The sequence below is a fragment of the Nasonia vitripennis genome, chromosome 1 (assembly GCF_009193385.2).
Source record: "Nasonia vitripennis strain AsymCx chromosome 1, Nvit_psr_1.1, whole genome shotgun sequence".
In the NCBI taxonomy this organism is placed as follows: domain Eukaryota; kingdom Metazoa; phylum Arthropoda; class Insecta; order Hymenoptera; family Pteromalidae; genus Nasonia; species Nasonia vitripennis.
In genome coordinates this window covers 17,288,652-17,306,698 of record NC_045757.1, presented here as the reverse complement: position 1 = coordinate 17,306,698, position 18,047 = coordinate 17,288,652, and the positions used below count along the sequence as shown (strand labels likewise).

The 18,047-nt window shown below is 33.3% G+C and overlaps 3 protein-coding genes across 5 annotated transcripts; 2 read left to right on the top strand and 1 right to left on the bottom strand.

Moving 5' to 3' along the window:
- Positions 1-1,130: 1,130 nt before the first annotated feature.
- Positions 1,131-5,503, bottom strand: Bora (aurora borealis). 3 transcript variants are annotated; one of them, XM_031922211.1, is made up of 7 exons: positions 5,419-5,503; positions 4,105-4,380; positions 3,729-4,035; positions 3,566-3,651; positions 3,271-3,492; positions 2,879-3,113; positions 1,131-2,762 (listed from the first exon to the last, which is right to left on the bottom strand). In XM_031922211.1, the coding sequence occupies exons 2-7, from the start codon at positions 4,369-4,371 to the stop codon at positions 2,269-2,271; spliced, it is 1,611 nt and encodes a 536-aa protein (XP_031778071.1). In that variant the 5' UTR covers positions 4,372-4,380; positions 5,419-5,503; the 3' UTR covers positions 1,131-2,268. The 3 variants fall into 3 exon arrangements, with proteins under 3 accessions (XP_031778071.1, XP_016842149.1, NP_001122572.1); XM_016986660.3 differs by lacking the exon at positions 5,419-5,503 and adding an exon at positions 4,463-4,599; NM_001129100.2 differs by lacking the exon at positions 5,419-5,503 and adding an exon at positions 4,463-4,871 and having other exon boundaries at positions 2,101-2,762; positions 3,298-3,492.
- Positions 5,504-5,536: 33 nt separating this feature from the next.
- On the top strand, positions 5,537-8,731 carry LOC100680492. Its single transcript, XM_031924806.2, has 6 exons — positions 5,537-5,767; positions 5,843-6,118; positions 6,645-6,824; positions 6,916-7,256; positions 7,546-7,785; positions 7,846-8,731. The coding sequence occupies exons 2-6, from the start codon at positions 6,097-6,099 to the stop codon at positions 8,302-8,304; spliced, it is 1,242 nt and encodes a 413-aa protein (XP_031780666.1). The 5' UTR covers positions 5,537-5,767; positions 5,843-6,096; the 3' UTR covers positions 8,305-8,731.
- A 1,843-nt stretch (positions 8,732-10,574) lies between these two features.
- LOC103318097 lies at positions 10,575-17,947 on the top strand. Its single transcript, XM_008219349.4, has one exon. The coding sequence runs from the start codon at positions 10,770-10,772 to the stop codon at positions 17,463-17,465; it is 6,696 nt and encodes a 2,231-aa protein (XP_008217571.3). The 5' UTR covers positions 10,575-10,769; the 3' UTR covers positions 17,466-17,947.
- The last annotated feature ends 100 nt before the right edge of the window (positions 17,948-18,047 follow it).

The following is an 18,047-nucleotide window of genomic DNA, read 5'->3' as shown; positions in this document are numbered from 1 at the left end:
AACAGAAAGGAGAATAAATAACGCACATTTCCAAATGAAAATTTTATTATTATAATTAGTTAAATAGCATAGGCAATGATTGTATGATTATGTTCTTCATTGTATAAGTAAGCGATTAATAGCTTCAAACTGAAAGACGAATCATACGTATTTTATATTAAAATAACTTGAAATTTTGCTCATGCTAAAATTTTGTCCAGCATATAATTTATAATTAATTGAACATAGTTTTGACATTAAATTTGGTTTACAATATATTGCTTCAATCTTCAGAAAAGCCATTTTGAATTGATGTCTTGCAAATAAGTATCGATGGGCAGTTTTGTTTAATTGTTCTCTATGACTCTTTACTATTCGATATTCTTGATGATAAAAACTTGGGCTAAGTTGTATAAAACATGCTCTAATCTAAACATAATCATACAATCATTGCCTATGCTACTTAACTAATTATAATAATAAAATTTTCATTTGGAAATGTGCGTTATTTATTTTCCTTTCCTTTTTTGAGACAGTGGTAGACCTTTTTTTTTAATCAGAAACTAATTTATTATAATACATTCTCTTACAACATTTTATAATTTTATTTGAAAAAAGAATTTTACAATTTATTACCATACAATTTAAATTTAAACATTTTTATAGGTTAAATTTTGAGCAGATGTGTTCCTTCGTTTCAACTGCTGTCTGCTACAGTGGATTGGCAGTACTGCCCAAAACGTTATGTTCTACGTAAACCCCTAACGTATACGTTCAATAGTGGACGCACCCATATAGCTTGCGACTATCTGCCAAGCCTTGATATATAGCTATATATTGTAGCATGCTATAGTGTTTGGACTATGGAGCACATATAGGTGTTATGGTTTTGGCTGAGAATAATCAAACGAAGAGGGAGCTAGTGTATGCTTTACGCATCATAATATAGTAATGCACGCACACACACACAAGCAGAAAAGCAGTGCATATGCAGGCTGCAATAATACCTTAGAATCAGTTTATGTGAAACATAGAAACTATATGCATAATATAGAAATAGAAATTGAATTCTTCAATATCATCTGGTATTATACCACAGGATTATATTATTTCACAGGATTCGCATAAATTACTTTAAATTAAAATTCATGTTTTACTAGTTTTAATAAAAAAAATTTATTTACATTTAAAAATACAGCTTAACATTTGACATGATTTTGTTTAAACTCACTAAAATTATTTTTCCACAAATATTCAGAAACGATCTCGTCTATCTCAGTGTTACAATCAAAAGCTCGCTTTAGTAGCTAAAAGGACGAGAATTCTCACAAAATATCGAAATATGAATGTTAATATGATGAAATTAGTTTTAGTAAAATAGATCAATACAATTAAAAATGAGAATGAACATCACATAAATGCTTGTAGATACAAGATGAACACAAAAATTTGACACTACAGAATACTTATAGATTCCCAATTTACTTTCAAAGGTAAATTTTTATAATAACATGTTATGGGTAACGTAATTTCAATTTGATACAAAATTTAATCGATACGCTTCTATTTTTATATATTGTTAATGTAATTCTCTCGATTGCCTAATGGCTTGTTTCAAAAGATTTTAAGGTACAATTAGAATAATTACTTCAAGAATAAGAAATATATTATAATTATAACTAAAAATACATTAAATTTGTATATTTAGTTTTGGTCTTTTTTTTAAATGATATAACATGATCTACCTCAAGATCATTATTTCAATATCACGGTAATACGTAAGTTAATTCAAGTTTTAAAACATTAATCCTAAGTGGTGACGGAATTGCACATATACATGTCTATTAAGCACTCATTCGTGACTGCAAAAAGCCATGCAATTTTTAACAAAAAACGATGCACGTTTCGAATCACAATCATTTTAGCTACCTATCTTAATGTTAATCGGGCACTTTAGTCAACAATCTTGCCTTTGCTCCTAATAACTTCATAACCATTTGTTGGCTCAAATTTAAAAAATTGATAAAATAATTAAAAGTACTTAAAAAAGAAACGTAAGAGCTTTAAGCTGAATGAAGAACTCGAAGCTATTAACTTAATTACAAATACAACGCACGTTTCTTTTCAAATTATTTTACATTATTTCTTTTAATTCATTCTATGTTCTCTATGTGACAAACCTCAACTTCATTATATTATGCAAAATCTGAAAATATGCTTTTTTAAACGAGTGGAGTTTTTACAATTGAGCTATGCAAAGTTATGTACAATAAAAGTTAATGTTACTCTTTATAAATGATGTATGCCTCTATTGTACTTTGATGGTGTAGAACTTATCATATTTTTCATATTATCTTTCCAATCTGAGAGTTGAACTTCATCATCAGCTGGAGCAGTTTTATCCTCCCAATGTAACTTTTGCTTAATCGAAGTACTATAGCTATCCATATTACTTGTTAAATTGCTACTACTATAAGTTTGATATCCCGTATCTTGATGAGCTGTACCGAATCCTAATTGTTGTATATAGTTACCAGACAACATGTTACTCTGTTGAAGTGCATAGCTTTCACTAAAATTCAACTTGCCAATTTCGGTAAATTTAGACTTGTCATGGATATTAAAATTGTTCAATGCGAAATTCTCCTTGTCTTCAAATTTAAATTTTAACGAATTCTCAGATACAACCATGTGAGTTATATCATCATCTTTTTCTGCTTCTAAATGATATTGATATGTTTTTTTTTCTGTTAACTTGATTTCATCGGAAAAAAGTGTTTTACCTACAACAAATTTTTTAGTGATTAGTAATATAGTTCTATTAATACATATATGTTGATTCTTCTCTTAATAACGAACACTAATACTTTTAATCTAGTTTTTTGACAAAACTGCTTACAATTGATCTCGTTTTCAGGACTTCTTTTATTTTCCTTTTCATCATTTTCTGCTGAAATTTCAATACTCATATCTTTTGTGAAGTCTAGTCTTGTAACTGATTTATTTTTAGACTTGATACTTTGACACGACATATTAAAAGCAGGGTTGCTGATTGGTGAAACATTACAAGGAGACAAATCGCCTCTTTCTGCCAATGGAGTTCCAAATGTTCTTTGAACAATTTGAGAGCAACTCTACAACAGAACAAAAATGTATTAATACCAAAACTAAATAAAATATATTTTGGAGACATAAAATATACTTTGGTTTACAAAATTCATGCAGTACATGAAGAAAATAAATGCAAAGATGACATACTAAAATTAGACCATTTATTCTTTTGTATATCACCTTAAATATAGTACTGTTTATGCGTACCCGTAATGGAGTACCATGGAAAAACATTCCCGTTTGTGGTGGACTCAAATTGTGTATCAGAGGGTTGTCGGATTTCACTGGGGATAAATCAATTGAGCTGTTTGATTCATCTTGAGAGTCGTCATGATTACTAAATAATTTTCTTCTTAAAGAATTATTGCTAGAATTAGCTTCTTCATTCTCACAGTTCTGATCCTAAAATTAATTCAAATATTTGTGATTTTCAAATTCATTTTTTAAATATTCATATTCATTTCTATGTATCTACCTGCGTAAAATTGAAGTATGGTTTTAGTGCTTCTTCTACATTTGGTGGTAGTTCTGGAGGGAGTGATAAAACAGTCTGAGTCCAGCCTGCAAAAAGTGACAGAATATTAAAAAAAGTTTTCAAACTTGATTAGAATATTGTATGTATATTCATAAATTCTTACTGTCTCTTTTTTCTTTCTTAGATTTATATGATTCTCTTGACACATTGATACTATCATGAGCTCGAGTTGGCGTAGTCAATCCAGCTCTCTTTTCTACTTCATTTCTTTTAACATCATGTGGACTAGGATGAATTTGATTTTCACTAAAAAACCTACTGATAGCTTCTTGAGCATGTTTTTCTATTTCAGGATCTGAACAATGCATTTGCTGTATTGGAAATTCATCAATCTTAGCAGGTTGTATAAGAGCAATCTCATCAATGCTCCACATAAATCCAGGCGAACTTTTCTGAGATGGAGTAACAACCTACAAAACAGATAAATTGATCATGTACGAGATTCTAAGGAAATGATACAAAGAACAGTTAATATTTACCTTGCTAAAAACTGATGGGCTCATGACAGAAATATGTAGCTTATTCGTTAGATCAGCATCAAATGGATTTCTGGCTATAAATTTGGCCAAACCAGAGGGTGGTGTTATGTGCGTTGGTAGAACAGAAAAGTTACTTGTACTACTTTGAAAACTAGTTCTTAGCCTAAAATCATTTTGCCTAACTGGAGTTTTGGTAATGGGACTTAACATCACAATGCTTTCACAGTTTATTTTATTTTTGCTTGGAGTCCACTTGGAATGATCCATTTTTTATCTCTGAAAATAATAGCCTCCAATTAATACAAAGAAAAATGAATTTTATATTGCATAAAAAAGTAGTAAACTAGTAATTCATTACAGTGATCTCAAAATATTTTTCTGTTGTTACTGTTTAGTTATTAATACTATCTGCTGATTGACATTATGAACTTAAACTTCATAAGGCCTGCGCCAAGATTTTTTTTTGTGTAAAATCATCAACCACTTAAAGTAACAACAAACACACGGCACTTATATCCAGCCGAAGAAAATTTTAAAGCTAAAAAGCGAGCAAATGTCCACTCGGTGTCGTTAACCTAAAAACCGAACTGCAGCCAAAACAAGTCTATTTTTGACGTAAACGTGCAATAAGGATATCATGCACTGATAGTACATGCATCCGATAGTTGAATCATCAGCGAAGATTATTCGAATTATAACACCAAAAAAGTGGAGCCTGCGCGTGTTTACGTTCGCAATATCCAAGGACCCCAAGCTATACTGGCGATGCCGCAAACGACACAATTTAAATACCGCATTCGTCCAACGAACTTCTCGAATGCGCTGCGCGCGCATCTTCGAGAGTCGAAATAACTCGATGGCTGATGGCGGTCGGACGACGGCATTTAAAAGTCAGATGATTTTGTCGAGAGAACGCATTGTACAGTGTAACAAACATAACATGTTTTAGATATAGGTATACAGTGTGTCTCCGAACCATGAACATTGAAATGTTCTTGAGTTGACATTTATAACGATCATAAAAATCACCGCTGTATTCTTTATCATATATTATAACAAGATAATCACAGTTCGTAATGACGCTTTAATTATGTCAGATAAATAGTACTCTCCTGCGACGTATATATAGATTAAAGTTACTGATTGGAAAATACTGTAGAGATGCCATGTTTTCATCGGATTGATGCAAATGCTACAGGTATAGGTATTCTTATCGACGATATCAAATGAATATCAGCTAATATATATCTCGATTATGAATCATACCTAATATAAGTGTTTATACATAAAAGAACATGCATGATATGAGCCTACTCTTTCTACGAGATTTCGCCGCCAAACACTTCATCGTCATTCGTCAGCAGAACACTGTAGGTATACTGTATAGTTCAATATGCACATATGCGCATGGCAACGTGCGTTGGCAGTTCGCACTATACAGTATTAGTGGCTCACGTCATCGTCGAAAAGATTTCTGTACAAAAAGCGAGTATACTCATACGACTCATAATCTCGCCGCTCGCGAACCGCCGTCCGTCGGCGTCGTTCGCACTTCGCAGTCCACGCCTGGCGCCAGTTGCGGACGGCCGCGTGCGTGAGCATCGCGGTATACGAACTCGAGAGTTTTTACCAACGTGTCAATATTGTTGTTTTTTTTTCAGCGGTGAGTGAATTTTCGCGTTCGAAAGCTGTGAGATTGAATTCTTTTAACTTTAATAAGACATATATATTCTTTCAGAACGATGCGGCGGTATATTGTGCTGTGCATAGGAACTGCACGCAGTGTATGTACATAGAAATTGTTGACGAAACACTATACTACGCTATATCTTATAGCGAGCTGGGATTTCCAGTTTTTTTCTGGGAATACCATCGTACGCGGTTCCCCCATACATATATACAAACACATTGCACAGTGACGGATATCAGTTGTAGGCCGGTGTGTACAAACATACATACAGCGAGAGAACGGCTGACGTTTATTTTTAAGAGATGGACCCCAACAAAATGCCGGGTGAGTACTTAATTCAGTGTTTTATAAGTTTATTTAAACAATCGAGACTAGTTTTTTACAGCCATTTTGACCGTACAAATTCATTAAAGCTTGGAGATACTATATATAGATTCAAATTCAATTTCAATACACTGCTTTTTTGAGATGCAATAACGCTTCGATTATAATATACCGATACCGAGTACAATCAAGAATAATTGTTTCGTTTTCCGCGAAGAACGTTAGTGCAAATAACTTACATAATCTTTTTAAATTATTGTTGCAACGAATAGTTTTTCTGCGTCACCTCTTACCATGAAAATTAGTAATAGTTTGTATCGACAATAGATAGGAATCGGATGTTAGACTTCGTTTAGATATAAAGTAGGGATTTCAAGGTAACATATCTGAGTACGCAAGGTGTATCGTCATGCGATTAACACGTAAAATCACGATAAGATAATGTCGAGAATTAAAATATGAAGTAAAGCAATTCCATGATCAAACTAACGTGCTCTTCTGCTACGTGTGTCTTATAACATATCAGGTGGCTCGAATCGTCACTATGCTGGGAAAGAAGACGCTCCTCCGTCGTACAGCGAAGCCATGCAAGGTCAACCCAGTCCGCACATTAGTTATACACCGGCACCATCGGCGCCGACTCTGGAGTCGAGCATCAGTACAAACGTCTACCCCAAAAACGAACCACCGCATTTTCCGCAAACAGGTATAATTACTGTTATGACAATAACGTGCAGTTAAAATATTATTTAAAAAAATATGCATAATCACACGCGAACTCCGTTCGATTTTCGCAGACACATCGCACAGCTTGGCGGTAAACTACCTGGACGCTCAGAAATGGGACAACAGAGCAGCGAGGATGTTAGTGATGAATCGGTTGCAAATGCAAGAAAAGTTCGACAATGCGAAAACAGAGGCGGAAAGAGAGGTGCTGTGGAACATGCTGCTGAATCAACTCCTCGGCTATGGATACAATTTCAGCGTGATCGATCTTATAAACTTCTGGGAGTTCCAATTTGAAATTTACAAGAGCATAGTGAAGAATCTGCAGAGCGGTGCGTCGTCCGGTACCGAATGGGAGTTCTTTGAACCGATGAACAGAGTGTTTGCACACTACGACGTGTCCGGTTCAGCAGTGCGTATATTCACGTCGAAATTGCAAGGAATTTCCTTCTAACGCGCTCGAGAAATGCTTTATTTTTATTTTTTACCAAGCAGCAGACGCTATAACGTAGCTTAATTTATCAAACTGAACAGTGCGTGTGTAAGAAAGACGGTGTAACGGAGGCATTTGCAATAAATCATTTTTAGAGTTATCCTTGCATGCGCATTATTCCTCTTAAACCCTGAAATCTCGCAATCAGTTGTGTTTATAGGTAATACAGTAACTAACGATAATTTATTATTCTATGATGTATTTACAGGACGCAGTACCGTCTTCCTCGACGTCGATACTTTCGAATACTCCGATTCCAGTTATAGTTCCCATACCGATGCCGCTACCGGCTACGGGACCAAACCAGTTCCTAGGATATTCCGAAGTACCGCAGTCGATAACACAATCTAATTCAGAAGTACCTTCTGCACCTTTGCTCGCGGCTTCCACAGATCAGACCACTTACTCAATGTCGCCTGCGGCGAATGCGGCAAACCAAATACCTCAGGTATAACTGAACGAGCAATCTCCACTGTTGACGCAGAGTAACGAAGCAACTAATTCACAGATGAATCCGTCGTTATCTGCCGATAGCTTATCTTCGACGAATCTCAACAAGGAGGACCAACAACCCATAACGACGCAGCCGGAAAGCTCATTCATACCAAAATTCATCGAAGAAAATGATGCCGAACCCGTGGTCACGACGCAGCCCACCTTCATGCAGACGATGCCGCCGGAAACTACGACCCCCAATAATCGTAGAAACAACGACGGCTGTTGCAGCGGTGATCCTGACTGCTATCCGATCTTCTGCTTCAGCTGCCACGACGACTATCACTATCACCACAGTTACACCAACGACAGCTGCTGCGATGAGGGAGGCTGTTGCGATTGCAGCGGAGGCGGCGGTTGTTGCGATGGCGGAGGCGGCTGTTGTGACGGGACGGACGATACCGGTTGCTGCGACGGTGCTGATGGCGATGGTTGCGGCGATTTAGACTGCGGTGGATGCGATGGATGTTAAAATAGGGAGGCTTCGCGATGTTTACTTAATGTAATATGTACAAGACATATAGAGTATATATTTTTTATATACTTTGAATTTTTATGTTATCACCATTTTTAACGAATCTACAAAGTTGATCATTCAGCTTTATTTTTGTATTTAATCCATTATCATCAGATAAGAATAATTATTTTTAAAAGAATGACTTTAAACAAATGATTGAGTCAACTTCTGTTTTTATGAGGTTGACTCCTTTTAAGAAAAATCAACGAAAAAATCATTTACGATGACAAACCAGATGTTACCGATCGTTTTCTCATATTGGGAAAATGTGACGTGTACATACATAATATAAAGCAATATAAATTGTTATTAAGAAAACTTTATAGTGTTAGTTATTTTGTAGAGCTTTATGAATAAATAATATTTTCTATACATTGCTAAACTATGGTGTAAGTATTTCATTTTAATAACAAAACAATATTATTTTGTACAAAAAGAAGAGAACTTGCTGCAACGTTGTTAACGTGCCTTTAATACCACGTGAACGATAGATTTTAGGATCAATGTTTAAAATTATTCAACAATGATATTTGAAAAAAAAAACAAAAATGTATAATAGAAAATACTAAAATTGTTGTGGAAAAAAGGTAACTATACATTTCGAAAATTTTATTTTTTAGCATTGTGCAAAGTGTCAAGTGTGTATTATACTGAATGTTAAACAATAACTAACTGAACTTCTGTATTCCAGAATTATTAAAAAGTGTATTGCATAATTTTTTTCTTTTACCGATACTTCACATTTTATTTTTTAGATTTATATCTCCAGTCGCAAGTCTTCTTAAAAAATGAACGAATAGAAATTGTGAATACTTACGCGTACATGCGATAGAAGGCTTAACGTTATCAGACGTAAACGAATAATTGCAAAACTACGGTATTCCCAAAGAATATCCAATTTCGCGAAGAGTAGCTGCACACAGTCTTGTTGTAGTTTCGTTAATTTTCAGTACAATTTAGTGCGCCCTGTGAAAGTAATTACTTATAGATATATAAGGTATGTTCGTGTACAATTAAGTACAAATCTCTTATAATGCGCCAATAAGAAACAATGCGAGTTTGAAAGTTGTAACTAATTTTGGGGGTCGCACGTACCAACTGGGATCGATTTTTTTTGTGCATATCCTAAATATGCGCGTTTATTATATACAATTTACTATTTTTCATGCAATCATAAATTAATTAATTATAATTATAATAATACATTACGATATAAGTGGCGTAATTGGCACTTTCTTTATGTTTCTTCTGGCATGCCTGAAAGGACTACTTACGCCATGGGTAAGCGTGTCTTAAGGGCGGATTTAAGCCACACAGTGCGATCAAAATATTCGATTCCAAAGTTTGAATATATTGCATCGTGTGTAACATATGAACTGGATGCCACACTGATCAGAGTAGAAAGGATTATTAAAGGTTATCAAGTCTTAGTTACAAAATGCAAAATTCAAATAGCTCGAATCAGATATTTTGCACGCCGACTCTACAGCCACGCATATGTGCCATCAATTAATATAGCTGTATATACATTTATATAACTTTATAATAAACAAATATTTTTTAGCACGGGCCTGCTACTTACAATATGTATTTGTGCTCATTGAAGATTTGGAGATAAAATTAATCATCGATAGATTAGAAAAATTCGCGGTAAGAATGTTGAAATAAAATATGTAATTTATACTAAAAATTATATAATATATTAAACATTATAATCATACCGATAATTTCATGATTCTTTTTTTAGTTAAGCAATGTGTGAATCATCGCAAGAGAAAGATGTTTGTAATAAAGCATACCGAATATTTTTATCTAAAATGTTCATGTTACACACACCAAAAAAAGTTTTTTTTAAAAAATATCAAGATATTTTTAGTGACGACGATGGCTACAAAAATCTTTATCTTCAGCTTCTGGTGGAATTAAAGAACAATATACAAGAAAGCAGTGCGGAAAAATTTAAATATTTTAGTAATTTACTTTGTTACATTCATGAAGCAGTAAAATTACTGGGAGAAATAAGCATCTACCAAGATGAGTATTATCCTTTTAAAACTACTAATATATTAATATTAGCGTGCATGCATAATGAAATATGTATCTTGAACTGTATTTTTGACTATTCAAATCTGGCTTTCAAGTATTTATTTTTGCCTCATGCTAATACTATTCTACCAGAAAGTAGAGATGAAACAAACCATAACGCTTTTTACTATTCTATACGTTTTGGAAACGTCAAATTGCTAGAAACACTGATAGATAAGTGGCCGAATGATTATTTTTCTACTCATGTCGAAAAATTAGATGAATTACTTTCAAAAGCTTATGAAGAATTAAAACTGAAAAATATCTCACTATCCGATGAAATAACTCTTTTTATTGAAAAAAAATTAGTCGATTTACGATTTTTTGCCACAAATATGAAAAAAGATGAAGACGCAGAATTGACTGTACACAAAATTAGAGAACGAATTTCTTTTGTTATTCAGAACATTAATTTATTGAATGACACTCCGAATAATCCGCCGCAAGAATTTTTATTTATAGCTAAAAGCATTGCGCAAAATATGAACGTGTTAAAACGCCAATTAAAATCGACTTACAATATGCTACCATGGGAAGAAGTTGAATTTTGTTTAGTAGCTTTTATTTCGACTTTTATTAAAAAACAAGAATTAAATTTATTTTATCTAACTTCACTGACCAAACTGAAGGTGATAAAATACTTGACGATTTTTGCGAAATATCTAACAGTGGTAAAAGACAATCTGAAAACTTCAGAAATTGACAAATTGTCCATTTTCCCGGACATAGATCGCAACACTAATATCGAACAGATAATGGACAAGTATCTGGAATTTAAAGAGCTTTATGATGATTATCAGCAAATATGCGATATTTCTTCCGTGGAAAGAATAAGCAAATATGCAGATTTGGCATCATCGGTTGATCCAACAAAAAGAGACGGGCAACTCGTGATTCTTAGGTGCTTGCAAGTTATAGGAGAATGCATGAAAAATACTTTAGAATCTCCCAAGATGTCTTATGTCACAAGCGATCGTCTACTTCTGTCATTGCCAAAAAATACGAGGAAAATCGTTACTAATTTGAGAAATTCACTGACACATATGTCTGTGTTTTCTCAAATAAATACGATTCAAGCCAATGTTAACAGTAACTCTTTCAAAGGTATCCAAAATGATGTAAAGAGTATAAGGCACGTAATTGCAAAATTTCAATACACCAATAAAAGAAAGACAATTAAAAAATTGCTCATGCAATTAATGGAGAGTGAAAACTTTTTTGACGAAATTAAGCGAGTAGCTGTCTTTTTTAAAAATTTCAAACTAAACCAAATGTTTTTGAAAAATGTCTATAGATCAGAAGATTATGAAAATATTGAAAAATTAATCAATGACTTACGTATGCTCGTGTCAGATCCAACAGAATCGGAAACGAACATTTTTAAACAAATTAATGATATACTAGAAAAAAGTAAGTTGGATAATCTCAAAAAAGATTATGATGTGAAAACAATGACATTGGAAAACTTGTTAAGTTTGTCTGTGCAAAGAAATAACATGAATGAAAATGAAGTTAGAAATAGAAAATATACGATTAAAACAGCTCTTGAAAATATGGATACTACTGCAGAATTGAACAATATCAAAAAAATTGTTGAATTAGCTACCGAAATTGGATATATTAATAGATTAAAAATGAAACGCAATAATGTGGTTGGTATATCTGCAATAATTGAAGAAATCATTTCCAGTATTGAACAGGCCGAGACAAGCGACATCAAAAGCGTTACAGAATTAAGATATAAACTAAACAGAAAGCATCAAATTATTAAAAATAATGATAAAATTGGTTTAAGTGCAATTAAAAACAATTCTAATCAAAAACCTAATACAAAAATGAATGAACTGAAAAATATTCTACACAATTATACTTCAAATGGTTCGCTTGACGTCCCTCGCTTTCTGTCAGATAAGGAATTAATAGCTTCTATTGAAATGCTTATGTTAGATATATTAGCAAGCAGTTTCAGAAACCGTTTGGAGAACAACGTGCACTTTTTGGATTATAACGTTCCTATTTTAATCGGAAAATCGCTAAGAAATCACTTGGCTCATTATAACACACTAGTTGATATTTTACCGGTTGACCCTCTCAAAGCTCTAATTTTGAATGCCCAGATATTCACGTCAGAAAAAATGAAAACGAACAGCGAAATGATTGGTAAGGTGCCACAAGAAGACATCTCAAAATTGAAACGCGTATTTGAGCAATGTCTGATTTCAATAAAGAATCAAGAAGTTATGTTTGTAGCGTTAGAAAACAGCCGTTTCAAAGATTTGAAAAAGTGTATGGCAAAAGGAGCAGATGTTAATGCTAGAGGGATCGATTTATGGACTGCCTTGCATTATGCTGCTAAGGGTGGCAGCGTCGAAATAGTACAATTCTTGCTGAATCATAATTTGAACGCTAATGTCCGGGACACGAATAAGCAAACCCCTTTACATGTTGCGGCTACGTACGGATCTCACGACGTTATTGAATTTCTCATAAAAAATACGAATTTGAACGTGGATGACAGGGACAATACTGGAAAAACACCTCTACATATTGCGTCTGAAAATGGTTTTAAAAATATTGTAGAACTATTACTAAAATATAAAGCTAAAAGCAGCATTCACGATTTTTCAGGTAAAGCACCTTTGCATTATGCCGTAGAATATAATTATGAAGATATTGCTAAATTGTTACTACGTCTTGAGTCGAGTGTCGACTGCAATCAAATTCTAGGTGGATTTACAACATTGCATATGGCAGCGGAAAAGGGTCATTTAAATTTAGTGAATTTTTTACTCGAGTGCAAAGCCAATGTTCATGCAAAAACCGATAATCAGGCAACGGCACTACATCTTGCATCACTCAATGGTTATCTAGATGTAGTAAAAGTTTTAATCCTAAGTGGAGCAAATGTAAATGCTAGAGTTTTAGAAGGATGTACACCATTGCATTACGCCATAGAAAATGGACACGAAAAAATCGCTGAGCTTTTGTTGAAAAACAAAGCCGGTTCCAATATTTCTGACAGAGTAAATTATTATACACCTTTACATTATGCAGCAAAAGATGGCCATGAAGGAATATTGAGAACTTTATTACGATATAAGGCTGATGCTACAGCAGAGACTAAACAGGGGCTAAATCCTATGTTTTTCGCTATTCAGAGTGGACACACAATGATAGTTGATGCTCTACTGTCACACGGTGTAGATGTTAATTATAATAAATCTTTCAATTACATAGATCTAGCAATAGACTGTGTCCATAAACCAATAGTTTTCCTCTTGTTGAAGCATAAAATAAATGTTAACATTCGTAATTGCGATAATGTACCGCCTATCTTTGCGGCTGCTTTGAAAGGTGATAAAGATATTTTTGACGCCTTGATAGAACACGGAGCTGCAACAAACGTAAGAAATCTTGAAGCATCGACATTATTACACGCAGCTGCGGAAGGTGGCAACAAAGATATTATTGCTGCACTGATTCAACGCAAAGCTGATGTCAATGCTAAATGTATATTTGGAGATACGCCCATCTATGAAGCTGTTAGAAATGGCAACGTAGATGCCGTTAAAATTCTGATTGATAATAATGCAGACATTCATTCAGGCGATTACAAACCTTTATATGTAGCGGCTTGTAACGGCTATAAAGAAATTGTTGAACTTCTATTAAGTCATGGAGCTGATATCGATGCTGTAAGTTCGGATGGCTCTACAGCCCTGCACGAAGCTATAACAAACGATCATCGAGATGTATTTGAAGTACTGTTGACACATAAAGCTAGAATCGATATAAAAACTAAGTGTGATAAGCTTACTCCGCTATCCATTGCATGCAAAAGTAACAAAAAGGATATGGTTGAAATGTTGATAAATAGAGGTGCTGACGTGAATGCTGACGGAGGTTTTCCTCTTTTTTACGCCGTTTCAAACAGTAACGTGGATGTTATCAATATTTTACTAAACAAAAAAGCAAATATTCATAAAAAGTATATATTAAATTCGAATCTATTACATCTAGCGGTGACAATGTCTGACTGTGAGACGATTAAATTTTTATTGAGTAGAGGAATAAACGTGAACTGTGAAGGAGAAAAACGTTATACACCATTACATATGGCAGTGGATAATGATTATAATCTTGCTGTCGATATATTGTTGTCGAAGGGTGCTAACATTCACTGCCAAACTGACGAGGGCTTAACGCCGCTGCATATCGCGGCCTATAATGGATATAGTGATGTAGTTGAAACTTTACTCAATCGAAAAAATTTTAATACAAATATCAAGGATAACAAACATAGGATTGCTTTAGAGCTAGCCGTGGCTAATAATCATCTCGAAATCGTAAAACTTTTACTGTCATGTGGTAAAATAAACCTTCATAATAAAGGTCAGTATGATTTTACGATTCTTCACATTGCTGCTCAAACTGGACACTTAGAGATCGTAAGATATTTAGTCGATAATGGCGCAGATATAAATGCTAAAAATGATTGCGGATCAAAGCCCATACACATTGCTGCCAGAGAGGGACATACGAATCTAGTAGAGTTTTTCTGCGAACGCGGCCAATCCGTCGATGAAGTTGGTACATGTAGTAGAACATTATTGCACTATACTGCTGATGCAGGACAGTTAGAAGTTGCAAAATATCTTATAGCACATGGAGCTGATATTAATGCCAATGAACGCAATGGCATAACAGCCCTACAGCTGGCTTGTTTTCACGAGCATCAAGATATTGTAAATTTATTACTGGAGAGTGGTGCACGGTACAACACAGTTGATATGGAAGATTTGCAATTTTTAAACTCAACCCCAAATGTCTTTAAGTTGTTAAAATTAACAGATAATTTATTCAAATCCGTCAAAAACAACGATTTTTCTGCGTTAAGCTCTTTTATTAAAGCAGGTGTACCCGTTAACGCTAGAAATAAAAATGACATGACTGTCTTACACTATGCGACATGGAAAGGATATGAAAAAATTATCGACATTTTATTAGAAAACAATAGTGATCCAAATATGACAGATGAAAAAGGATTTACTTCATTGCATTATGCTGCCAAGTTTAATCATCTGAAAATATTAAAAGTTTTATTAGCTAATGGAGCAGTATATAATGCTGTTTCTAAAAGTGGAAAATCTCCAGAAAATTTGTCTTCTGATAAAAATATTTCAAAAGTGTTAAATGTAATTGAGAAATTATTTTTGAAAGTTGAAAAAAACGATTCTACACTCATCAAAGATTTAAAGAGAATTGATGACAATGATGATGCTCAAGCAATTTTAGGGACAAGAAATGCAGAATATAAAACGCTGGTTGCCTTTGCCATTTGTACTAACTATTCAAAAATTGAAGAATTAAAGGACGCATTTCTAGATGATTTGTCTGGTCAAGAGAAATTGACTTACTTACTGTGCGCTCAAGAAGAGTATGAAAAGGCTTTGAAAATATACGAAAAAATTGTATTAAAAAGAAAAAAAATTCTGGGAGATAATAATATCAGCACATTAGATGCTCAAAGTAAAATAGCTGGAATATTGTACAAGCAACAAAAATTCGAGAAGGCTTTAAATATGTATGAAAAAACTTATCAAAAACAAAAAGAATTGTTAGGAGATGACAAAAAAGATACTTTGGATACAAAAAGTAAAATCGCTTTAATACTGCATCGACAAGGAAAAAACGAGAAAGCGTTAAATATTTATAAACATGTTTATCGAAAACAAAAAGAAATATTACCAAACGATGATATTGATATTCTAAACACTCAGCTGCACATGGCTTTAGTTTTAGATGCGTTGAGAAAATACGACGAAGCACTGGAGTTAAATTATAAAGTTTATGAAAGTCGTAAAGCAAAATTAGGAAAACGTAGTCCAGCAACATTGTCTGCTCAAAATAACATTGGGATGGTTTTAAGTCATCAAGGAAAGTACGATGATGCGTTACAAGTGTATCAAAATGTGTTGAAGACAAGAAGAGAAGTTTTAGGACCAAATCATTCTGATACAATAAGACCTTTGAGTAATATAGCAAGTGTTTATGTAATGATGAACAAATTTAAAGAGGCATTAATGCAATATCAAGGAGTTTTAAAAATACAAAAAGAAGTATTAGGACTTGATCACTTGGATACTTTGAATACTCAAGTGAATATTGGAAATTTACTATTTTACCAAGGAAAACACATAAGCGCTCTCAAAGTGTTTAATGAATGCATCGATAGAAGAAAAAAATTCGTAGGATCAAATCTCGACGTTTTAGGTATTGATGCCAAGATAGAAGCGATTAAAATAAAGTTAAACATGGGAAATCAGTTGGATATGATTGATATCATCAAAAATCATGATACAAGTATAAAAAATGCCATTAGTTGCGGTGATTTTGAAACTGTCCAATGTCTATTACAAGATGATGTTGATATAGATCTGCATGATTCTGAAGGAAGAACATTACTCCACTTTGCTGTTGACAATGGTAGCACAGCTATTGTCAATATGTTAATAGAATATGACGCCTCTGTTAATGTAGTGACCAAAAGGGGTAATACACCATTGCACATAGCATGCTCTAAAGGACATACAGAAATCACTTCGATTCTGTTACAAAAAGTGAGTCATAAACAATTAAACTCTTTTATTAATGCAAAAACAACTGGTGGTGGCAACACATCGCTTCATGTTGCTGCTAAAAAAGGTCATTTTGACATCGTTAAGTTGTTATTAAAGTTTGGAGCTATCTACAATTTAAATAATAGTGCAGACAAAACGCCATTGGACATTGCTGAAGATCAAAATGTCACTTCTTATCTTATGCTTGTTAAAGAATCATATGAAGGTGTCAAAATGGGCGATGCAAATATTGTAAAAAAACTATCAGTCGTAAAATCTGACAAACTTTTGCCCATTTTGTATGCACGAGATAATCACGAAAATTCGCTCATACAAGTAGCAATTCTAAACAAACATCAGAAATTTGCTTTAAAATTAGTAACTCTACTGAAGAATTTTGAAAAATTGTAACCCATCTATATACACCAGTATACACATGTTTTAGATATATAAGAAGAGAAAAAGTTACATATTTTTGTATGTACATTAAAATGTAAAATTATACATACTTTAAAAAGCGTGGTAGCTTATCACAATTTTTTATATATTTTCTATGATGTCTTTATTTCTTATATATATTTTTAAAACATAGTTTTCATGTATAGAGAATGTTTATACTAATTTTTTTGTGAAAGCGATAAATACCTTTGAAGCAAACCTATAATTTTTCTTATTTTATTCCATTATCCATTCGAAGCTTTGTAAAAATTCCGTTTATAATAAGTAAAATTAGTTTTTATAAGAATTTGTTTAAAAAATATATTTGTACATACTTGAAACTACATGCATATAACGATTGTTCTATTGTGCAAATAATGACTTCGAATATGTCCCTGATGTTTTAGGATGTTAAGATATAAAAGATGAATAAAGCAAGCATCCATATTGGTAAATATAGCTTCATTATTACAAATTGTTTGATCGAAAGTGAAAAGAAAGAGGCAAAATTAAATAAATTTTCGAGTCATCATAGAGAGTTACTAAAACATAAAT